Source organism: Sapajus apella, unplaced genomic scaffold (genome assembly GCF_009761245.1).
Source record: "Sapajus apella isolate SASKATOON/1434 unplaced genomic scaffold, GSC_monkey_1.0 scaffold58, whole genome shotgun sequence".
NCBI classification, from domain to species: Eukaryota; Metazoa; Chordata; class Mammalia; order Primates; family Cebidae; genus Sapajus; species Sapajus apella.
Window position 1 is genome coordinate 268,135 of NW_022436998.1, and position 25,229 is coordinate 293,363.

The window sequence follows — 25,229 nt, forward strand, 5'->3', positions numbered from 1 at the left end:
GGTGTTGGATTATAGGCATGTGCTTCCACGCACAGCATGGAAGACAGGTTTTATATATCCTGGAAAAAGTGATAAAGTTAAAAAAAAGTTTTACATGTAAATCACATGATACCTGGCCAGTGACATCCATGAATATTAACTGTGGGGAGAAAGAGGAGACTAGTTACTTTACTTCTTATGGAAAGTTATGAGAAGATTGTGCTGTTAGGGAAAGACAGACATGTCACCTCATGAGGGAGAGAAAGGTGCCCTAAGCTCTTAAAAGGAGCACTGACCGAGACTGTTCTTTTAATTAGCTTGAAAAGACTCACCTGTCTATGGTTGAAATAGAACATCCACGTGAGGAGAAAGTGGTTCTGACTCCCATGCCAGATGCTGTTAATAATGATGATCATGCTGAAAGCAGCTAAAATTTATTAAACATTTTCCAACATTGTAGTAGGCACTGGATGTAGATGGCTGTTATTATTCCCACTATATAGATGAGGAAACTGAGGCTTAGCAAGGTTAACTGACTAACCGCAGAACATATATCTAGTAAGCATCAGAACAGCAACTCAAATCCAAGTTACACTAAATCTAGGGATGTTGGTGGGTGTTATTGCTTCCTAAAGTCTGTTAGAAAATGCTGTGTGTGATCTTACCCCCTTTTAACTTCCCTTAATGAAGACTTTCTATAAAGAAATTGATACCATGAGAACTACAGGGCTATTTTGTGCTTTTGTTAGCATATGCCTGGGTATTTCCCAGGTAAGTTGTGAAGCTTGGCATTTCTCTTAGCTGGAAGATACCTGCAGCAGAGGGCAGTCCATGGATACTCTCCCATGCTGTTTGTAGTGATTCTTCAAGCTTTCAAGGGTTAGTGTTATCTCTCCAGTTAGAATATAAAGTCTCTGAGGGCAAGCACCATCTCTTGTCTTGGTTGATAAATTTGGTTATTTTATTTTATTACCACAGCTTGATAAAAAAAAGAAAAGCCCCCAAAGACGATCCACTTGTCTTGTTTTTTTTAGGTTTGTATATTCTTCAGGCAACCTTTGTACAAGAGCATCTTGCTGCAGTCAGGGACTGTTTTGTGCCTCCTTGGCTGAGGCCACGTGGCAAAGTGGAAGGAGCCTGGGTTGAGGAGCCAGAGCCAGAACCTGTATTCCAGCTTTCCCACTTGCTTCTGCAAGACTTTTCGATGAGTCTTCTTTTATTGAAGCTCAGTTTCTCCATTTACAGAATAGGTGTAGAAACCTTACTAGGTGCTCTGAGGAATAGAAATGACATGATGTGTCAAATAAGTGTTTGGGAAATGAAGACATGGTTCACCTCTGCTTCTGTAGTGTGAGCACAGGGCCTTGCACAGAATGCATACACAATCAGTGCGTCTTGATAATAATGGTTTGGTTCTTTGGCACCTGAACCTAAGGAGGGAACAACTGTGAAGTCTTTTAAAACAAGATACTTTTTATTAAGAATGTCCTTCACTGACAGACTTGGCATAGGAAGGCAGACGGATTGTTTGATTCTTGAATCCTGCTTTTTGGTACAGGTAAGTACTGATAATACCGACCTCATGGTCAGATATACAGTGATCACAGTCATTAGTCTGTTAATACAATAAACAAAGGATAACAAAGAATAGACCCAATACCTTTCCTAGATTACTTTTCCTTTTATAACACAACAATTTACAGAGTTTCATATATAGTTATCTCTTGGCGTGCAAGAGAGATTGGTGCAGGACTCCATGTATACCCAAATCTGAGCAGACTTAAGTCCTGCAGCAGGCCCCGCAGTACTCACATATAGGAAAAGTTGGCCATCCACATATGCAGGTGCCACATCCTACAAATACTACATTTTTTATCCAAGTTTGATTGAAAAAAAATCTACGTATAAGTGGACTCTTACAGCTCAAATGTGTGTTACTCAAGGGTCAACTGTACTTTAAAATTTAATCTTAAAGAACAACTTAATGTGCTGGGTGTGGTGGCTCATGCCTGTAATCCCAGCACTTTGGGAGGCTGAGGTGGGTGGATCACCTGAGGTCAGGAGTTTGAGCCCAGCCTGGCCAACATGGCGAAACCCCGTCTCTACTAAAAATACAAAAATTAGCCGGGCATGATGATGCATGCCTGTAGTCCCAGCTACTAGTGAGGCTGAGGCAAAAAGATGGCTTGAACCTGGGAGGCAGAGGTTGCAGTGAGCCAAGATCGTGCCACTGCACTCCAGCCTGGGCAACAGAGAGAGACCCCATCTCAGAAAAAAAAAAAACAACAACAATGAAAGTAGAGTTTTTGTTTATTTGGTTGGTTGGTTGGTTTTTGAAATGGAGTCTTGCTCTGTCACTCAGGCTGTAGTGCAGTGGCACAATCTTGGTTCACTGCAAACTTCACCTCTCAGGTTCAAGAGATTCTCATGCCTCAGCCTCCCAAATAGCTGGGACTACAGGTGCACACCACCAGACCTGGCTAATTTTTGTATTTTTAGAAGAGATGGAGTTTCACTGTGTTGTCCAGGCTGGTCTCAAACTCCTGACCTCAAGTGATCCGCCTGCCTCGTCCTTTCGTAGTGCTGGGATTATAGGTGTGAGCCACCATGCCTGGACTAAAGTAGTATTTAAAATTTCCTTTTATGGATGAGTAAACTGAGGCTAACAAATTAAGGGACTTCCCAGTTTGCACAGCCCTGCCAAAGTTTGGATTCAAACTGAGTTCTTCTGACCCGGCTTTTTGTTTTTTCCCTGCAGCCACTAGGTATATATACAGCTCAAGTCAAAATTGTGTGCCAGATGCCCACTGAGCCAGGGTCCTTCTAAGCCTGTAAAATAGGCAGATTGTATGTGTGTGTGTTTATATGTGTGTTTGTGTGAATATAAACACAAAGATACTAGTTTATATATGTATTAATATATAAATGTATAATAGATGCCAACCTATTTCCAGATAGTCTGAGAGATAACATAAATTAAAAAAAAAATACTTTCATTGAATTTTTGCTGTGAGCTTGATATTATATTGAATGCATTAGTTTTTTTTTTTTTTTTTTTTTAAGATGGACTTTCACTCTTGTTGCCCAGGCTGGAGTGCAATGGCACAATTTTGGCTCACCGCAACGTCCACCTCCCAGGTTCAAGCGATTCTCCTGCCTCAGCCTCCTGAGTAGCTGGGATTACAGGCATGCACCACCATGCCTGGCTAATTTTTTCGTATTTTTTTAGAGACAGGGTTTCTCCATGTTGGTCAGGCTGGTCTCAAACTCCTGACCTTAGGTGATCCACCTGCCTCAGCCTCCCAAAGAGCTGGGATTACAGGCTTGAGCAACTGCGCCTGGCCTTTTAGTCGTTTTATCTTGGTTTGAAGAAAACTCATTTCAGAAAGTTGTACTATAATTTCAGAGGTTGGATGTAGCTTTTATACCTGATATCTTAAAAAATAGGCAATTTTAGTCAAAATTAGGGTAAAAATAAATGAGAATAGAGAAAAGTACCTGGCATGATATAATTCACTGGGTGAGTGCTGGGAGGCAAGGTCTTGCATTTAGTGCAGTGAGGTACTATGATCTGACATGGTCCATGGCCCCAGAGCCTGTGCTCGGGGATTATTGATTTTGGGCCTGTATATATGTGTTCCACCTCAGTTATTAAACAAATGCCACCGAGAAGAGAGGTTTTCTCAGAAAAGATGGTGTTTACAGTGTTTCATATTACCTTCTTGGTAGGCTAGTATATATTCAGTTACAAGTTCAAAACTTCTTAAGGAAAATAAGCAATTCCTGAACAAGCCAGTATTATGAATTGAGGTATTTGAGTTATGTATTTGCAAAATACCCAAAGTCTTTTTACTGAATGGAGCCTCTGTTCCCTCATTCCTAAGCATGGTATGGGCCTGTACTGCAGATGTCTGTATAATATATGATGTGGTAAATACATAGCCTTAGGGATTTTGTGGTTTAAAAGAAAAGTTGAGAGGGAACTGTGGATTGTCTGTAAGAGCGGAGACCTCTCCTGCCATATCAAACCCACCCTGCTTTCCCATTTTCAAGCTCCAACAGACTGCTTTTCAGCTTTTTAATGCATTTTTTTTTCCCAGCCATACACAGTACTTCTTCGTTTCATTTACCTATATTATGGACTATGGCCCAACTTTGATTCTTCTGAGAATCCAGACTGCTTTCATTCATGATCTCTCACTGGTAGACGTTGTATAGTGACCGCTTCAGAAGAAAAGTGTCTTCTGTGTCCTTAGCTTGCCTTTATTAATTTGAGGTTCTCTATTTATGATTTAAACAGAGCTAAGATGTCTTGCTTTTATCTCATGAATTTGGGAATCTGCCCTATTTTGAGTTATCTGGATTGTCTAAGGAGAAGGCTCCAAATGTACTGGATGCCACAATTAGACAGCTTTGTTTTGGTTCTGTAGACACAACCATATTTGGGAAACACAAATAGGCGTTTTTGCATTTAAGACTTGTCTTGGTTAACAATGCGTGTTTTAGAAACTCTGTGTGCCCAGAGTTTTACATATAAAGGATTTGAGAAGGAGCTCAGGGCTCTGGAATGGCATGAAGTCGAGTTAGAAGCAGGGACTTGGCAGTGAGCAGGCCCAGGGAGAAGTGGGGGTACTTTGTGTGTTGTCACCTGGCAGCCCCTGCTGACTATTTTAAGATGAAATGTTTTGGTGCGATTGCTTCTTTAGGAAATCTGGCTGAACAGTTGAGTCCATTTTTTGCCCCTTTGTCCTCCTAAGGAACTTCATGGGAGTAGTTTGGCTTCATTAAACAAAAGCACTCACTGGTGATGAATGTTGGAATCCCACAAGTTGTCTGGAAGATTGCATCAGGTGGCTCTGCCATATTCTAATGGACATGACTGTCAGTGGCATTTTTAGCTTGTCTCCTAGAATTTTTTCTTTCAAGTTCTAAAGATTGCATAATTGCATATCAAATGTCATGTAGGAGCTAAAAAAAAAAATTACTTATCATTAGAAAAGAAACGTATTATAGGCCAGGCGCAGTGGCTCACGCCTGTAATCCCAGCATTTTGGGAGGCCAAGGCATGCAGATCACGAGGTCAAGAGATCGAGACCATCCTGGCCAACATGGTGAGACCCCATCTCTACCAAAAATACAACAAAATTAGCTGGGCGTGGTGGCGCCCACCTGTGGTCCCAGCTACTTGGGAGGCTGAGGCAGGAGAATTGCTTGAACCTGGGAGGGGGAGGTTGCGGGGAGGTTGCAGTGAGCCGAGGTCACACCACTGCACTCCAGCCTGGCACCTGGTGATGAAGCGAGACTCTGTCTCAAAAAAAAAAAAAAAAAAAAAAAGAGAAAAGAAAGATATTATAACCATATTATAAACAGTTTGGAAAATAGAAAAAATGTTATCTATAATTCCATGCTGACATAATCACTATTAGAGTTTAGACATATTTTCTTTTTAATATATGCATGTGTTTTTCCTATTATATAATTATAATCACAGAGCTGGGCATTGCGGCTCATGCTTGTAATCCCCAGCACTTTGGGAGGCCGAGGTGAGTGGATCACCTGAGGTCAAAACTTGAAGACCAGCCTGGCCAGCATGGTAAAACCCTATCTCTACTAAAAATACAAAAACTAGCCAGGTGTGGTGGTGTGCGCCTGTAGTCCCAGCTACTTAGGAGGCTGAGGCAAGAGAATCGCTTGAATCCGGAAGATGGAGGTCGCAGTGAGCAGAGATCACATCACTGAACTCCAGCCTGGGCAACACAGAGAGACTCCATCTCCAAAAAAAATTATTATCACAAATGTCACACAGACTTATACCCTGCTTTAGTCACCTCATCTTATGAGAAGTCTTTTCCAATGTTGTATGGTCTATGTTAGTTAATCTCATAACTGTTCAACAGTCCCCCCCAGTGGATATGTGGTCAGGTAATTAGCTCCTCTGTTGTTGAACACCAGAGTGTTTCAAGGCTTTCACTATTATTAATAAAGCTATGGTAAACATCTCTGTATGTAAAGCATGATTGTCATTCAAGTTTCTTTCTTTCTTTAGACTAGATTCTCCTAAAGTACAAGGGTATACGGTACATAGCTCTTGGTGTGTATTGCTGAACATAATGGTAAAAATGTAATGTCACTGGCTATATAGGGAAAAGCCAGTGTCTTTGCATTTTCCCACATTATTAGTTTTTTAAAATTTTTGGACTAATGTAATAAGTAGAAAAAATGGTTAGTCACTATATATATATATATATATATATATATATGACATATATGTATATTTTTAAAACAGAGTCTCACTCTTTTTGCCTAGGCTGGAGTGCAGTGGCATGATCTTGGCTCACTGCAGCCTCTGCCTCCCAGGTTCAAGTGATTCTCCTGCCTCAGCCTCCTGAGTAGAGTAGCTGGGACTACAGGTGCCTGCCACCATGTCTGGCTAATTTTTGTATTTTTGGTAGAGACGGGGTTTTGCCATGTTGGCCAGGCTTGTCTCGAACTCCTGACCTCAGGTGATCCGGCCCACCTCAGCCTTCCAAACTGCTGGGATTACAGGTGTGAGCCACTGTGCCAGGACTTAATATATTTATTAACTAGTTGGGTTAAGTAAATATTTTCTCATAGATTTGTTGATTATTTGCATTTTCTCTTCTGGGAATCATTTCTTCATGCCTCTAAAAATATTTTTTCTTGGCAGTTAGTGTGATGACATTAGATTAAGGATATTAACCTATTTTGTTTGCTGCAAGCCATGCATTTTAATATGTAGTCAATGTAATATATAATTACAAATTATCTCTTAAATTCTGTTTTTTGAAGCTGAAATAATATTGCATTTATAAGAGTTGAAACTGTTTGGGGGGCTGAATTTGCTTTTTGGGACAGAAGTCAAGATTTTGTGTTTATTTAAAGGCTCCACTCAAGTATAAAAGGTAAAAAAAAATAAAATGATTACAGATTTATTGGTGGTGAATGTTCTAGCTCCAAATCTGCCCATTCTCTGGCATGACCTGGAATGAGAGTTTGATAATGTTAGCGGAGTTTGGGCATGGGCTTTCTGAATTTTGTGATCATAAACAGGTCTTATTAAAATGAGTTCCTGGCCGGGTGCAGTGGCTTATACTAGTAATCCCAACACTTTGGGAGGCCGAAGGACATGGATCACTTGAGGTCAGGAGTTCAAGACCAACGTGGCCAACATGGTGAAACCCGTCTCTTCTAAAAATACAAAAATTAGCCAGGCCAGGTAGCACATGCTTGTAATTCCAGCTGCTCAGGAGACTGAGGCACGAGAATCACTTAAACCTGGAGCGGGGGCAGAGGTTGCAGTGAACCAAGATTGTGCCACTGCACTCCAGTCTGGATGAGAGAGTGAGACTCTGTCACAAAGAAAACAAGAGTTCCTCATCATCATGACTTTTAATAGGGATTGAAACCAAAACTATTTCCAGCCAGTGTAACCACAGAAAAAATAATAATAAAGTAAAATAAAATAAAAACTAGATGGAAATAAAACCCTTTAGTTTTTGTTGGGCCAGTGCATCTGGCTATTGGGATTGGCCTTAAATTTGGGAGAGATGAAGGAAAGGGCATTAGTGGGAAGCAACAGGATTAAAGTCTTGGAAATGGAGAGTCTTGTCAGAATTCAGTAGGAATAGCAAGTATGGTAGATGTAGAGTTTAGGGCTCATGGGAGGATGTGAGGGAGATGAGACTGGAAAAGTAACTGGGACATGATCCTGCAGGGCCTTACGGCACTTTAAATTTGGACTTGAATTTTTAGATCTGTGTTTCCAAAAGTGTGACATTTGAGGTGATTTTAGGAGGCATGCCATTGAACATTTGAAAATTTTGGTATTTACTCATTCCTTGATTTTCTCTCTCTCATGCAGAATTTAGTCCTTTTCCTTGTGCACTCCCATGACACTTAAGCCAGATTGCTAGCAGAAGGGTTATCCCATTGTATTATATTTAAATGGGCCGCACCTGCCACCCTACAACCCTGTGATGGCCTCAAAGACAGCAATCCTGTCTGATCATGTTGGTCTCCCCTGGGCTAAGCACTTCCCTGGGTGCAGAGTAGGTACTAAAGAAATGTTTTTGAATTATATCATCAGGCCTGTGTTTTAGATGTAATATTCTTTCCTGGAAGCTTTGCTGCCTTTCCGTTGCCCTCCATACTGCCGAGCCAACCCCTCTGAGTATATGGGAGCCCTGTGGATTTTTTCCCCCATTGAAATTTGACCCAGGTTGAAGTGAAAGCTGGGGAGTATGTAGGTGGGTGCCAGCATAGTGGCTGGAGGGGGCTCATGGAATCTCCTTCAAACAGTGTTGGAAAACCAGGAAACTGGGCTGGGTAACCTACATATATGCTTTTGGTTCTAAAGTGAGCATGTCGTTGGAACAGAATAAAGACTAGCTTAGGGCCCTCTGGTTCCCTAAACTCCTGAAGAACTGAAGAGGCCCTGTTCTAGAAGGATCCTTATGGCCCAATGTAAATCAGTTCACAGTGACACTTAGAAATCAAGACTAGAAAGTGTGGGGAGGAGGAAGGAGTTAACTGTCTTAAGTGCAGTGGAAAGATCAGTGTAGCCCTGACCACTGCAGAAACCGTCAGACTTGGCCATGCATGTGCACTGGAAACCTTTCTGAAGGCCATTCAGATAATTGGTTAGAACGGAAACTGGGTTGGAGGGACTCCAGGAGGAAATGAGAGGATGTGGAGGATGGCCTTTCTGATGTGTTTTCCTATTGCTCCCTCTCCAGAAACATTGGTCTTTTCACAGAAACTTCGTGCTTGTTGTGTTCTGAGCTCCCAGCAGTGTCATGGGATTCTAGACTGAAGTTAATGTCAGGGTCAAGTCATCCTACTTTCTTCCCCTTGAAAGGAAGTATCGGTGACTCAGTGTTTATCCTTTCTGGCTTTTTGAGGAGCCTTCTGCACCCTTTGCAATAATATAGAGGCTGCATTTGAAGAGAAATAACATTAATAGAGATTGAGAAGAGAAGGAGCTATTGAAAAATTGGAGAAACGTGGCTCTGCTAGTGGATCAGCAAAGTACAAAGAAATAAGGCCAAGCATTTATTCTGGGCTCTGTATGCTGTCTCTATTCTTTTTAAGCCGTTGGAAGTAGCTGCACAAATATAAAATCAAGTCCCAGATTAGGTTTTTTTTTTTTTTTTTTTTAAATGACAGGGTCTCACTCTGTTACCCAGGCTAGAGTGCAGTGACACAATCTTGTCTCACTGCAACCCCTGCCTCCTGTGTTCAAGCGACCCTCCCACCTCAGCCTCCAGAGTAGCTAGGATTACAGGCGTGCACCACCATGCCTGGCTAATTTTTGTATTTTTGGTGGAGACAGGATTTTGCCATGTTGCCTGGGCTTGTCTTGAATTCTGAACCCAAGTAATCCACCTGCCTTGGCCTCTCAAGTGCTGGGATTACAGGTGTAAGCCACGATGCCCAGTCTCAGATTTTTTTTTTTTTTTTTTTTGAGACAGAGTCTTGTTCTGTCACCCAGGCTAGAGTGTAGCGCGATCTCAGCTCACTGCAGCCTCCGCCTCCCAAGTTCAAGTGATTCTCCTGCCTCAGTTTCCAGAGTAGCTGGGACTACAGGCGTTCCCCACCATGCCTGGCTAATTTTTATATTTTTAGTAGAGACAGGGTTTCACCATGTTGATCAGGCTGGCCTTGAGGTGCTGGGACCTCAAGTGATCTGCCCAATTCGGCCTCCCAAAGTACTGAGATTACAGGTGTGAGCCATTGTGCCTGGCCCCAGATTGGATTTAAAGCTAGGGTCTAACAAAATACCTTAGACTAGGAAAAAAAAAGAAAAGAAAAAAAAAATAAAGCTAGGGCATAAGCAGCCTTTTGTTCAAGTGGGGAGCTGGCTTCCTTTTAAAGAGCCATAGTGGAGTTAAGGAGGCTCTTGGTTATCTTGATGGTAAGTCTCCGAAGTTAGGTTCTGAAGGTTAAACAGAGGCGAGGGAAAAGGCCATGACCGAGCACCTACTGCATGCCCAGTGCTGAGGATGATGCAGTTTTTCCTTTCCGGATAATTTACAATCTATTGTTGGGGATGGGAGAGGTATGGAGGCAAAACACCATAGTGCATAGGAGAAGCTGGAACATGCTGGCTAGGAGATTTAACCAAAGGCTCTTTGTTTTCCAAGAACCTTTATAGACATATTCAGTTTCTCCCTAGTATATATTCCTAAACTATCCAAATAAGGACCTTGTTTCCTTCCCTAGTAAACAATCCATATTTGGTTGTTTTTCAGCTGGAAGCATGAGTATAACTTTAGCTTTTTAGTAATTAATCATTTTGTGTCATCAAAACTTATCATAGAATTATAGGGTCATGGGATTGGCAAGGTGGGGGACAATGTGGAACGATTAATTATCTGGATGCTTTCTTAACAACTCTGGCCGCTTCACATCTTGTTCTTCTCATGGAATGTCTGTGTTGATGCTGTGGTACTTTGATCAAGTATGGCAGGTCCAAGCAGCTCAAAGCATGGACTGGCAGTTTGACCCCCGGCTGGCACACCCCAGCTGTGACACTGCTATAGGTTCCTACAACTCACTAAGGGAATTAACTGCACACTTGCAGTTGTCTGATTTTGCCACTAGATGGTACACCGTTGGTCCTTTTGGCTTTTACCCAAAGGTGCCTGGCTCATTTGGAGGGGACTTGTAAGAGACATTCCAAAGACGTACCATCATGTACTCAACCAAATCAGGCTCTTTACAGCTTAGTTTTTAAATAAACATTAAGTGTTAGAGGCTTTTATGTAAAATAAAGTTTCAACTTCTACATCTGATTATAATGACCTGTATTATCTCTTAAGTAAATAGCAGGGACTAGACTGTGATTTTCAAAGCTTTCATGTTCTGGTCAAGCTCAGTTTGTGCAGTTCCATGGATGCATCCTCACTATCCAGGCTCTGAGCACTTAAGTTTGTAGAGACGCAACCACTGCTGAACCACTTGGGATTCAGATCTGGTCAGCTTCATGTCAAGGAGAGAGGAATGAAGATTCTCCTCTTCAGATGGAAACTTGGGGACCTCTCCCTCCCATATTCTACTGGTCAAGGTTCTTGAGTGGCAGATAACCAGAAACCACCTCTGGTGAACTCAAACTGAAAAGGGATTTATTGGCAAGATCTTGGGTAGTTCATGGAGTTTATGGAAGTTTGGAGAACTGCACTCAGAACTGGGGCAGGAATTCCAGGAGGCTGAGCTGGCTGGGATCAGAGCCAGAATCAGGCCCTAGAATAGTCTGGATAGGACGTTGCTGCTGTTGCTACCACACAGGGGGACTGGACCGGGGCACTGTCCTTGGCACTGATGCCTTTGCTGCAGTTCTTTTTCTTCAGTCAGCCTGTTCATCCTGAGCACTTTTGATTTTGTTTTAAACTCTCCCTTGTTTGTTAGTATCAGCTGCTGCAGATTTAATCACCAGAGTGAGAACACACAACAGAACCTGCTACTCAAAAAGTCCTTGTGTGCAGAGCTGGAACTCATCTGTGCATTGTCATTGTCACCTACTATTGTCATACCAGCTCTTAAAATATCAAAATAGTCCGATAACACCCAGGATCCATTCTCTTTCTACCCTCTCACCATCCAGCCATGAAATGGTTAATAGCAGGCACAGGGAGGGGCCTCCCAGAGAGTGCTGCAACTGGTGTCTGCTCCAGCTGGTAGACATTTGTGGCAAAATGATGGTTAAATATTTTGAATATTATCCCTGACCATGTCTGTTTTAGGTCAGTTTGTAAGTAAGATGGGCTGACACTTAGTAGTTTCTATATTGAGAAATGTGAAATGTGCAAAGGGCTACCCACATGACAGTGACTACTCATCACGTATGAGTTGAGGTATCCTTTTTGTTTGGTTCATAAGACATTTCCGTGCTTCGTACTTGTTTTTTTAAATTAAGATGAATTAAACTAAGCTATGCAAAGGGATTATGGAGTGTTATTACAATGAAATACAGCCATTAAAATGATTGATATGCTGAATATATAGAATCTGAGAAAAATGTTCATGAAATATTTAAAAATTGGAACACAGAGCTGTCCAGATATTATGTTTACAACAGTGTATATGCTATTTATGTATCTAAAGTCTAGGAAGGACTTATAAAAGAATGAAAATAGTTTGAGTTAAGATAGCTTCACAGTTGAATCAGAAAGATTTCTTCAATAATGCTTTTAAAATTGAGGAAGGGCCAGGTGTGGTGGCTCACACCTGTAATCCCAGCACTTTCAGAGACTGAGGCAGGAGGGTTGCTTGAGGCCAGGAGTTGAGGCCAGCCTGGGCAACAGAGAGATACCATCTCTATCTACAAAATAAAAATTCAAAAAATTAGCCAGGCATGGTAGTGCATGACTGTGGTCCCAGCTACTTGGGAGGCTGAGGTGGGAGGATCGCTTGAGCCCAGGAGGTTGAGTGAGGCTGCAGTGAGCTGTGAGCACACCAGTGCACTCCAGCCTGGGTGATAGCTCAAGATCCTGTCTCCAACAAAAAAAAAAAAAAAAAAAAAGAAAAACAAAGAAAAGAAAAAAATAAGGAATCATTAAGGAATCAAACCTTAGCATAATGTAATTGCTCATGAAAATTATTTATATCGTGGGAAAAATTATAGAAAAAAAATAAAATTATTTATAAAATAAAAACATTTGGATTTTATCACAGCAACCTTTTTGATCCTGGTAGGCAAACTAAGGTACCAAAAATTAGAATTGGAGAACACGAGGACATACAGATAACAGCAGGTTGTGTGTTTCTCGATTGAAGGAACAGATGTTTCCACACCTTAGAGAACTGTCTGAGGGGACAGCTCTTGAAGGTCATAGATAGTCTCAGATGTATTTGACAGTGACAGAGGCAAAGTTACTGCTCATTTGGGCTGCAGGGACTGACTTAGAATGATTTCCTTTTCATCTCTAGTATTCTATTTGGTTAATTACAAGGACAGTAAGTAAAGCAACCATCCAGAAAGGAAACCAGTGTCCAACTTCAGCTTTTTTTCTTTTTTAAAGGAAGCCAAATCATGTCTCCTTTTACAGACCTTTATACCATATCTTCATATCCCTATTATAGAATTTGTGAACTGGGGATTTCCTCTACATCATTGCTTCTCATACCTGAAAATGCAAAGGGAGCACCTGGGATTTTGTTAAAATGCCCATTCTGATTCAGTAGATACAGGATGGGGTCTGAGCTTCTGCATTTTCTTTCTTTCTTTTTTCTTTTTGTAGATGGAGTTTTGCTTTGTCACTCAGGCTGGAGTGCAGTGGCACATACAAAGTCAGCTCACTGCAACCTCCGCCTCCCAGGTTCAAGCAGTTCTTCTGCCTCAGCCTCCCAAGTAGTTGGGATTACAGGTGTACACCACCACACCCAACTGATTTTTGTATTTTAGTAGAGATAGAGTTTCATTTTGGCAAGGGTAGTCTTGAACTCCTGGCCTCAGGTGATCTGCCTGCCTCAGCCTTCCAAAGAGCGGGGATTACAGGCATGAGCCACCATGCCTGGCCATGTCTGCATTTTCAGTAAGCCCCCAGCTAATGCCAATGCTGATGGCCTGTGGACCACACTTGAAATATCAAGGTTCTACATATCCTGAGGACTTGTTTTTCAAATTGTGTGACCTTCAGATATGTTCAGTAAGACCTTACCTGTCAAAGTATGTACAAGACTTGTAATTTGAAAACTATAAAACATTACCAAGAGAAATTAAAGAAGACCTGGATAAAGGGAGACCTAGGCCATACTGATGAACTGGAAGACTCAATATTGTTAAAAATGTTACTTTTTCACTGATTGATCTATAGATTCAACATGATTCCAGTCAAAATCCCAACAGAATTTTTTTTTTGGTAGAAATTGATAAGGTAGTTTAAAACTTTATATGAAAATGCCAAGGACCTAAAATAGCCAAATTGATTTTGGAAAAAATCTCAAGTTGGAAGACTCACTGTATTAGGCCATTCTTGCATAGCTATAAAGAAATACCTGAGACTGGGTCGTTCATAAAGAAGAGAGATTTAATTGGCTTGTAGTTCTGCAAGATAGCTGCATGGGAAGCATAGTGCTGGCATCTGCTTGGCTTCTGGGGAGCTTCAGGAAGTTTCCAATCATGGTGGAAGGTGAAGAGGCGGGGCAGGTGTATCACATGACAAGAGCATAAGCAAGGGTGGGGGAGGTGCCATACAACTTTAAATGACCAGGTCTTGTGAGAACTCATGATTGCAAAGTAGCACCAGGCCATGAGGGATCCACCCCCATGATCCAGACACCTCCCACCAAGCCCACCTCCAACATCGGGGATTACATTTTAACAAGAGATTTGGGCAGGGACAAATATCCAAACTATATCACTCACCTTACCTGATTTCAAGACTATGTAAAACTATAGTAATCAAGACAGTGTATTAGATAAAGACAGCTTACTGTAACAGAAAAGAGTCCAGAAATTGACCCGGACATATCTAACCAGTTGCTTTTTGAAAGTGTTATGCTAAACGAGAGAAGCCAGACACAAAGGATTACTTGTGCTATGATACCCTTTATATAAAATCCTCGAAAAGGTAAAACAATAGTAATAGAAAACAGATCATTCGTTAACAGAGAACTGAGATGGTACTTGGCTGCATAGATACATGTGGAAACTTTTTGGGCTGATGGAAAAGCTGTATATTGTGATTGCAGTGGTGGTTATAGGTTGTATATATTTGTCAAAACTCCTCAAATTATACAATTAAAATGGATATATTTAGTTGTATGCAAATTATAACTCAGTAAAAGATCTGGATATATATTAGGGCATTGTTGGTATAATTTAAGCTTTCTTCGATTTGAAACCCTACTAAATAAAGGGGTTATCCATTTGAACATCAGGGATTGGTTCCCATCTCCAGGTAGTAGAGCACAGTGCATAGGAACTTGGACCAGAAAGTCAGGCTGTCTGGGTTCCAGTATCAGCTCCATCACTGCGGCAAGCACACAGCTTCACCTGTCTGTGTCTCGGTTTCCCCATCTGTGTGAACTGACATGATTTAAGTGCTTACCTCATAGGGTTGTGAGGGTCAAATGCATTAATATATTTAAAGCATTGAGAACATTTCCTTGTGCATAGTAAGCTATATATAAGCATTCAGTATAATCATTAAGTTTTCAAATCAGTTTGTGTTACAATTTTACCTCTAAATGTGTTTTTGCCCTTTACCCTCACTTTAAACCATGTGCACTCATATAGTGTGAGGTTTTTAATAGAATGTTAGATCTGAAAGGGGTCTTGGATAACATCAGAATAAATATGGGCAACAATATTGAAACCAGTTAGGTTGAGTGATGTGCCCAAGGTCACAATCATATGTGACCAGAAGCCTGGCCAGGTGACTCCTGGTTCAGCTCTGTTTTATCAAGGGTTACAGTGTTTGCATTTTTAATACTAACCATTGGGATTGATCGCGAACCTGCCATTCATCAATTGCATTGTGTGGTGTTTGTTTTTCTACAGAGCAGTTCAGAGCCCCAGTTGCAGACGACTTGTCCTGCCACCACCATGAGCTCCGGTAAGTCATTTTAAACTCATCTTTCTCTTGTCATGTCTACCAAACTGGGCAGTTTACCCAGATTTCCCACGTACTCTGAAGGCCCAAGCGGCATTTTTTTATTTTTTGCAACCTGGGTGAATGCCAAAGCTTTGTCATAAGTTGTCATCATCACTATCATCACCTTCATGGTTAATGATTTTTTGAGTGCTTACTACTATTGCCAAAGAACTGTGCAATACACTTTACATGCACATGAGCCCTCTTTCTCTTTATTGAGATGTAGCTGGCATATCATAAGCCACAGATATTTTAAGTATACAATTTGATAAAATTTGACATATGTATTCATCTTCTTGGCATTTCTTAATCTGAGTGACTGCAGCAAAAGTAAACAGATTGCCCATAATTGCTCCAGGTTGTGAGCTAATCTAATGCTTCCTTCATCCAGGATACTACAACAGTTTGCTCCCTCTTTTGCTTTGTCTTTGGTACTAAAAGTCAAGACCTAAAGAAATAATTAGTTTTGAGTATTTTTTGTTTTGAGCTGGGGTAGAAAACATGGGTTAGGGAAGACAGAGAGGGGAGCAGATCCCTGCTCATCATGCAGCCAAGAGCTGTCAGCTTTCCAGCCCAGAATTGGAGCAGAGGAGTTTCCATCTGGAGATTAAGGCCCACCTAGGCTACTGAACATGCCCTGGAGCCTCCTGAGACCTGCAGGTGGGGCAGGCTGTGGGATGGGAGGATGACCCTCTCATTCAGGGTCTCTCAGTCTTGCAGTATTTTTTGAGTGTTGTCAGTGACCTCTGTGGATTAAAAATCACCCTTTTCCATTTATTTGCTAAGTTCTGAGTAGGATGATTTGTAATTAAGACCTAGGAAGGCTCTGGGGTGGAATAGCTCAGTCCCACACCCTGACCTCCTTGTTTACTGGTTGCATAGCTCTTCTGTGCATTTTCCTCTGCAAAAATGGACATAATAAAAGCACCAGTTCATTGGGATTTAGTGAGGATTAAGTGAGGTGATGCTTTTAATTTATTTATTTATTTATTTATTTATTTATTTAGAGATGGAGTCTTGCTCTGTCACCCAGGCTGGAGTGCAGCGGTGTGATCTTGGCTCACTGCAGCCTCTGCCTCCTGGGTTCAAGTGATTCTCCTGCCTCAGTCTCCCGAGTAGCTGGGATTACAGGCTTGTGCCACTACATCCAGCTAATTTTTTTTTTATGTATTTTTAGTAGAGGCAGCGTTTTACCATGTTGACCAGGCTGGTCTCGAATTCCTGACCTCAGGTGATCCACCTGCAGATGTGAGGCACTGTTCCTGGCCTTAGGCAGTGCTTTTCAAGTGCTGAACTTTGTGTCCAAGGAATGGCGAGCGCTTTATCTTTGGTTTCTTACTGTTACAAGCTCAGAGTTCCTCCCTGCAAAGCCAGGGACTTGGCTTCTCAGCAATTCCTTGAGTACTTTTGCTGTGTGCGAAGAGGCCGTGCCTCTTTTCCCCTCCAAGCGGGCTTGGTACTGCCAGTCGCTCCTGCTTCATAACTCGTTTTGTGTTGTCTCCTTGGCTTTTTGCTTTTGTTGTCATTTAAAACAGGCCATGGTATTTTGCTTTTAACTTTTTCTCTGTAGACTAAAGCTACTTTTTCTTCCATTGTCGGAACTGGCCTAACTTTGCATTACCACTCCTGGCATTAGTGGCCAGAGAAGGAGGAAGGGAGGGGCCTGGAAGGGTGTGGAAAAGCCTGGGAGACTTCTCCCCAGAATCGCTCTCTCAGGTCGGGGGCTGGAAGGAGGCATTGCCTAGGAAGCGTTCAGAAATTCTGGAGCCTTCGACCTGATGATCCCACTCTTGGGAATTTCTGTCTTAATTCCAAGGAAACAAAAACATCACCCACATGAAGCAGGGAGTGGCGGTGGGGGGGTATGAATAAGTACGTTATGTGTATTTACTTGATGGAATATTACGCCGCTATTAAAATAGTCATTAAGAGAAAAGTAGCTACATGGAAAATATTTGTTTTAATCACCGGTGGAAAGAGCAGTGTAAAAATGGTGGATTCTCTTTATCCCAAGTTTGGGCCGGGCTGGCGGTCACCAAGAGAAGTTCTTCACCTGTATGATCTTGTTACATTCTCCTGGAAAACCCTCACAGGTGGGGCGCAGTTTGTCACCCTCATTACACAGATGGAAAAACTGAGGCCCTGAGGGGTCAATAATATGGTTGGGATCACTCAGCTAGTGTGTAGTGTTGTTGAATCAAACTCAGTAAGTTGGACACCAACATTGTGCTGCAAAGGTTTGAATTTCAGGAGATGGAGTTTACTTTTCTAAAATTTCTTCAAGTTTGGTTGTTACATTTAATTAAAAGAAAGGAAGAACATGGGGCTGGGCCTGCTGGTAGCTCAGAGGCTGTACCACACTAGCTTGGGGAGGCCTGGAGCAAGGCCACAGTCACAGAAGGATCTAGAGCAGGTACTTGGATTTCTGGCCTTCTCACCAGCACCCCCCTTCCATGCATCTCAGAAATAAGAGCTCAAGGGAGGTATCTGGGAGAATTGGCCTTCACCTGTAGGTGGATGTGGGGAATTAACAGGACACAGCCTGTGGGGCCAGCATGGGGACATCCAGGCACCAGGCGGGTTAGTGGCCCTGCTCGTGTCTGGCCACAGGCAGCATCCAGACTAGCCTGTTGGTGTGGTTTACAGCAGGCATCCACCCTTTGGGGAGGCTGATTGTTAACAGCTTAGGTTTAGTCTCAGCCTAATGAATTACAGGGGTGTGAGACTAAGCTTCAGTCCCAGCATTTAGAGATATAGAATTTATATATCTATATGTATACATCAGGAAACCCAAATGTTTATCCCATTTGGGTAGTAAGAAGATGAGCTGTGAGATGGGCAGACCAAAGTTCAGATTTCAGCCTAGTGATTTTGGGCAGGCCTGGAATCTTCTCTGCCTCAATTTTCTTACTTGTAAAATAGGCATTCCTAACTCCTAGTTCTCGAGGTCTGAGTCTTAAGGATAAAATGAGATGCTAATTATGGAATGATAAGCATGGATCCTCAGATCTAGGCAAGTCAGTGTTTAAAAACCCAAACATGATTATGTTTGTAGCATGGTTAACTCTGGGCTTGAAGGGGGTTCCTCCAACACACATGTCCCAAGGTGACATGGCCTGCCCACCTGCCTTTCTTGGCCTGCCTCCATCTATTTGGGGATGGGGACCTGGGTGGGGCTTAGGTTGCAGGTGAACAGGGAGGGTCTCAGTTTCTGTAGCTGAGCAGAACTCAGGAAACTCTCAGACAACACAGAAGACATGACATCCGAGGAGAGCCTCAAGGGTGCATGGAATTTCCATCACGTGAGAAGGGAGGAGGAATCATTCTTGGCAGAGGGTCTCATAGGAACCAAGGCCTAGAGGTCTGAAAGTGTCTGACAGGGCAGGACCCCTCCCTCTGCTTCCTCCTGACTCTGACTCCAGCACCTGGTGCCATGTAGGACTCAGTAAGCGCTGGGGCAGCATACTCACAAACCTCATGCTCTCTTTGTTTCTTGCAGAATGTGATGGTGGTTCCAAAGCTGTGGTGAATGGCTTGGCACCCAGCAGTAATGGGCAAGACAAAGGTAAGGTTCTTAGGGAGACCTCGGGGTCAGTACTGGAAAGTATTTCTTTTATTTTCTTTTTTTTTTTTGGGACGAGGTTTTCTCTGTCTCCCAGGCTGGAGTGCAGTGGCACAATCCCGGCTGACTGCCACCTCTGCCTCCTGGGTCAAGCAATTCTCCTGCCTCAGCCTCTCAAGTAGCTGGGATTACAGGCACCTGCCACCACGCCCGGCTAATTTTTGTATTTTTAGTAGAGACAGGGTTTTACCATCTTGGCCAGGCTGGTCTTGAACTCCTGACTTGGTGATCCACCTGCCTTGGCCTCCCAAAGTGCTGGGATTACAGGCGTGAGCCACTACGCCCGGCCTGTACTGCAAAGCATTTCTAAAGTTGTGGAGTAATGCAGGCTGGGGCCATCCCATCTGCCTGGTGTGAACATCACTGGCCTAACCAAAACATAAACTGGAGACCTGTTCCCCACACTGATTTTCTGAGACCCGGAACCTGTTCTTGTATTTCAGGAGTTTGAGACTGCCATTTTCCCACTGTGAGGTATTAAAAACTTTCCCTAGCTCAGAATGTTGCTGTGAATAACTGTTCAGATACATGGACCAAGGCATACTTCATTTCTGGTACAGATGGCATTTATCAGCCTGAAATATCCCTTGCTCAGCCTTTCATCTTCACCTATAATAAACAGTGATGTGTTCACAGTCCTGACCCTAAGGCAAGAGCCTAAATCATTAGAATAAATTATTTCATTGGCATTAATTTTATGCACATCCTCTCATAGTTTCAGTTTTTAAAAATTTTAGGAGAAAAGATTTAAATGTGAAATGAATGATGGATGTGATGACCTTTGAGGTACTCCTTGGCCTGGAGACTTTCATCTTGACCTCAGTGTGGCTGCGCAGACAGCCTGGCTACAGGGCCCATGGTCCACTTTTACTGCATGGTGTGATAGACACTCCAGCTGGAGTGACAAGGCATGGGTTCAAGTCTCAGCTCTGCCACTCATTAACAGGACATCTTGAGAGGTCCTTTATCTTTGTGGATGTGGGTTCCCTTATCTACAAGATGAGGGAATTTTATGATCTGCTGTATTTATTTCTGCCTCAAATTCAGAATTGGAATGAACACTCATCCAACTAAATCTTACGGTATACAAGAGGAAGGGCGAGAATCCTGGCATTGGGCATTTAAGTCAAGATGCATTTCTCAAAGAATAATTTGAAACAATTTGGCATTTTGACCTTTGTAATTTCTGTCTGGATCAGCAAAGTGTTCCTTTTAAGACACGGCAAAGTGTGAACTAAGAGGAAGCAGCTGTAGAGGGTAGGGTATGCCGAGACACTGGGAGGGGTTGGGGTACAGGGCCCAGGTGGTGTGGGGGTGGGTTCCTTGATGGCAGGAGGGGACCTGCCATGCTCCTGTTCTTGCCTCCCTGTCTGACCTCCCATCTGCATCCCTGGTGTGGAATCCTGTACAGTCTCTACCAAGTTGTCCTTAGGGAACTTTGAAGGGCAGTGCTGTGGAGTGGCTGCAGGCATGTGTTTAGCATCCAGTGAGGAGCATGGCAAGGAGAGGGGCCCTGTGTGTTTAAAACCTGTGGGGTCATCAACCCCATTCATGTGAACTCATTTATGCAAGAGACTTAAGGCATGTGGAGGAGGGTGGCATGTGGAGTGGGCCCCATTCTCTCCTTGGTGAGACTCACCTTTGTCTGGAAACAAGCAGGCAGAAGTCATCTGAAGGGCATCAGAGTGGCCTAAGGTCCCTGAACCGGAGCTGGGACAGCTAAGCTCCAGTCTTAGCCTCTGTCTGAGAACCAAATGAGCCTGAGCAGTTCGCTGAGCCTCTTGCTTCCTCTGAAAATGGTTACAAAAGTCTCCCCCAAGCCTATCTCCCAGGTGGAGCAGACAGAAGGATGCTGTAAGAGCACATTTGTCTTTAATACATGCAGTAGTGTCATTTGCAACCTAGTCCTTGATAGCCAGGTGCTGTGTGACTGCCCCATACCTTACGAGGTCAGCTGACAGCATGACGGACTAGAGGTGCACTGCCCCTGGCCGACAGGCCTCCCTTCTGTTGCCTCGATAGGCTCACCAGGATGATGCTGACTCTGCAGTGGTGATCTTGCTCCCAGGCAGCCCTACCTGCTATGGTTCTATAGATCTGTGGCCACAGTTGACTTTGGCACCCTCGCACAGAGCTCCTATCCCTCTTTATGTGCTGCCCTTAAGAGAGAGTATGAGGGGAGGCCTCACAACAGGCTCATTGTGAGAAGAGTTAGGGGTGTGCCTATCATGAGATTACAGAATCTGGGCAGGCAGGGAGCCCAGAGACCCTGCAGATAGATAAGTGTGGGCACCCAGGACATTTGAGCAGTGGCCTTCACTGCATCCTGGGCAGGCAGCCCTACTCTGCCTTAGCTCAGCTGGGCATCGGGGTCCTGGGCTGTACACTTGGGTGCTGCCCAGAGACTACATATGCTCTTGGACACTTGGCACCTCCTGACCAGGAAAGGGTGGGTTTAAGCAAGGCCATCTGCTGTCCAACAGATGGGGGTTCTGATTTGCTTGGGGCCGGAGGGCTATGATTGTCAGAGCAGGCACAAGACCCCAGAAGCTATGCTGTGGGGGAAGTACCTCTGGTGGCTGAAGGGACCAGGCAGCTCATGATCTTATTCCTTTGTTCCTTCACTCATCTGGAGCCCACGGGCCGCAGCCCTCCTCCTTGAAGCCCACTCCCCAGCCTTCTCCCAAGAGGCCCTGTGGACCCTGAGTGCTCTCCTCTACCTCCATTTGCCAGGCCATCTGTGCCTCTGTAAATCTTTGTCCAGAGCCTTGGCAAGCTCCTGGTGTGGCAGGAGCCACCGATCAACACTGACCAGCTGTATTTGGGTGATTATTGGGGGGGAGGGGTCTGTCGTCTTGGCCTAGAACTCTAAAGAGAGAAAGCAGGTTATTTTTAATTACTGCGTCTACTGCCCTTTGTATTGTTCTTGTTGTGTGGGCGACTTCCTCCTATTGTCCCTGCCCAATTCCTCAACTGCCTGAGTGTTTCCCAAATGTTCTTTCTGGATGCACCATTTACCCTTTTGTGTTTTCAGCAACTGCCTACCCTTTACGTGCACGCTCTATTTCTGCTGTTAAAATCATTCCTGTGAAGACAGTGAGAAACGCCTCAGGCCTAGTTCTCCCTCCAGGTATCTCCTTGGGTCGGTTGATTTTCTTTAATTGTGAGCGGATCATGGCATGGTTTTCCTTTCTTCTTTTCTTCTAACACACGCTTTGAGCTGAATCCTTGCATGTTTAGGAGGCATTCCGTCTCACTTCCTCAGCTTGTTTCCTTTTCTCTTCTGTGTGCGTACGTGAATGTCTGTGTGTGTTTTTCTGGGAGCCAGTGAGTGTGGGGAAGAACTGAGGACAGAGGCCTTGCCCCTCTTTCCTTTAGGAGAAGGGTCAGTCGACAGCCTCAGCTTTCACTTTGGGATGGGGCTGAGGTGCATGGACATCCTAGGCTCTCCCTAGAGGTTTCCAACTCCAAGTACTTTAGCAGAAACTGCAGTCTCCTTGAGAATTAACCTGGTCTCATAGAGAACCTCTGAACTGGGCTGAATTTGAAGCAGCTGCCTTAGGTGTCAAACCTAGACTCGCCTCTGCGATGCTCACTGGGCCATCCCAGAGCATCCCCTGTGCCTTCCCCGATTTTCTGCAGCCACTTCCTGCCTCTCCCCTCCAGGGGTTGGGGGAGTTACGGCTCAGATGTCAGTTTTGTACAAAGTGGGACACATGAGGCCTGTGCAGTACTTTATCCAGTGGCACTTTCAGAAGTAACTGGGCTGTGTGTTTAGGAACCTATGGATGGGCTGCACCCATCAGTGTCCTCTTCGTCCTTTTGAAGTGACCAGGAACCAGTTTTCCCATAGTTTGGTGACATCAGTCACTTAGCCTTTTGATAGAGTTGGATAGGTCAGATGCTCTCCAAGGCTGTTGCTTGCCCCACCACACGTTGTGGGTTTTATGCATTGCGTTCAATACAAGAGGTGCTGACAAGGCAGGTCTGTTCTCTTCTCTAATGCTAATGATCATTCTCCGAGTTGTTGGAAGGGGGCTGCTGACATGAAAAGCAAGGAGAGAAGAGGCTTTGCTTCTCCCTGCCCTCAGATGGGAATGGGGGTGAGTTGGACATCTGAACTCACATACCCAAACACACACCCTGAATGTCAACCTGTAATCCTAATTGTGACAATTTTGGGTCAGGGATCTAGGCTGTGAGCAATTGGAAAACAAAACAAAACTGTGGTGTTCTGCATAGCTCAGCTGCACATAAAGAAACACTGGAGTGTGTGCCTCCCCGAACTGTGTGGTGTGCCCCGGTTCCCTGCCTGCCTGTGACTGATTTTCTGCAGGATGGCATTCAGACCTTTTGAAGCGTATTTTGAAATCTTTCTCGAGGAAACTTTCAAAGTTGACCCAGGTCTGTTATTAGGTCCTAGTGAAACTGTAGGAGATGCCAGGACCCTGGGAAGACAGCTGAGGCTCAGTGGACACTGCTCATTAAAGGATTTAGCCTTTTGGGTCATTTTTGTTGCTGTGAGTTTTCTTTGTTAGTTTGGAAAGTGAGGCTGTTACTCATGAGCTTTCTCGCCAGGCAGCTTATCCTTCTGTCTCAGCAATTTGGGAGCCTTGACTTGCCGATCCAAGGTGATTTGCTTTTCCTTTTCCCACTGGAAAACTGCAAGGAGTAGTTGTTCTCCATAGAACACCACCCCTGCCCCCACTTCCCTACATCGCCAGCTTGGTTTTTAATGAGAAGGATGGTCTGGAAGCTTGAGACATCTTTCATAAACTTTCTTGAACTGTGCCTTACTAACTGGTCAGAAGTCTGCTCACCAACCCAAATGTCATTTAATCAAAGGCATAAACCTGCTTTTATTTTGAAATGTTTTCAGCTGATATTGTAACTCATCCATTTACTCTGAACTCACCATTGCCACCACGTTCCCCTAACGTCATGATGCACAGTAAACCTCTGAAAACTTGCCCCTCTCCACCACCCACAGATTAATTTCCATTGGCCACAAGTGTTTGAAGACTTTGCGTGGCTGTAACCAGGTTCATCTCATTCCCTAGCTATAACAATTTGCTAACCAACTGTCCTTTAATCTTTCAGGATTCTTAGATTCAGTCTTCTCTTTTGGACCTTTTCTTTTCAGACATGGATCCCACGAAAATCTGCACTGGAAAGGGAGCAGTGACTCTCCGGGCCTCGTCTTCCTATAGGGAAACACCAAGCAGTAGCCCTGTGAGCCCTCAGGAAACCCCTCAACACGAAAGCAAACCAGGTGCGCTGAGGCTGGGGGAGATGTTCAAAGCCACATGGGAAGGGTGGGCGGATGCTCTGCTGTTTTTGCTCAGGAGGGTGTGAATTCATCAGATGCCTCCTGGTTCTCTCAGGGTTCCCTGGGATAGTCAGCTCCTTTTGATGGATAGTGGTCAAAACCCCAAACTAACAGTCACATGCTGCAGATGAAGGCACAGAAAAGACCACCACTTTATGTTAGCTTTGACTGAGCAGGTCATCCTGTGTCAAGAGCCAGTGCTCTGCAGACAGTACTCATGCAGATGGAAATGACTTAGGGCATGGGGGGTAAACGGTGAGATGAGCTAGAGGTTGGGCTTCTCAGAGCTCATCCCTGAATCCTAGAGGTTCGCTGTGGCCTGTCCAGGCAGGGCTGGGCTGGAGGTGCAGCCAGGGGAGACTGAGAAGTGTGGTTGACCTTGCTTGCTCCTGGGAAAGCAGAGGTGGGCAGGGCTCAGGCCTGGGATGGCCACCAGCCAGCTAGGGGAGCAAGATCAGGAGAAGTAGTTTCAAGGCCCAGTGTAAACTAGGAGCAAAGGAAGATCGAAGAAGCCACATGAAGCCCATCTCCCCACCTTAATCCATCACTTGAGAAACCTGAGGTATTGAGGCTTAGAACTGGGACTTCAGGGCCAGGCGCAGTGGCTCATGCCTGTAATCCCAGCACTTTGGGAGGCTGAGGCTGGCAGATTATCTGAACTCAGGAGTTCAAGACCAGCCTG

The 25,229-nt window shown here is 44.0% G+C and overlaps 1 protein-coding gene across 47 annotated transcripts in view; it reads left to right on the top strand.

The window, feature by feature from the left end:
- The window catches only part of SORBS1 (sorbin and SH3 domain containing 1), a 253,867-nt gene that overhangs the window by 106,107 nt on the left and 122,531 nt on the right, over positions 1–25,229 (top strand). For 18 of the 47 annotated variants that reach the window (XM_032245434.1, XM_032245433.1, XM_032245436.1 and 15 more), the window contains 4 exons: positions 15,503–15,557; positions 19,096–19,161; positions 22,253–22,360; positions 24,362–24,490. In XM_032245434.1, coding sequence (XP_032101325.1) covers positions 15,548–15,557; positions 19,096–19,161; positions 22,253–22,360; positions 24,362–24,490 — 313 coding nt within the window. In that variant the 5' untranslated portion in view covers positions 15,503–15,547. Of the gene's footprint in view, positions 1–15,502; positions 15,558–19,095; positions 19,162–22,252; positions 22,361–24,361; positions 24,491–25,229 lie in introns of those variants that run through there. The other 29 variants (XM_032245441.1, XM_032245442.1, XM_032245448.1 and 26 more) reach the window with 2 other exon arrangements.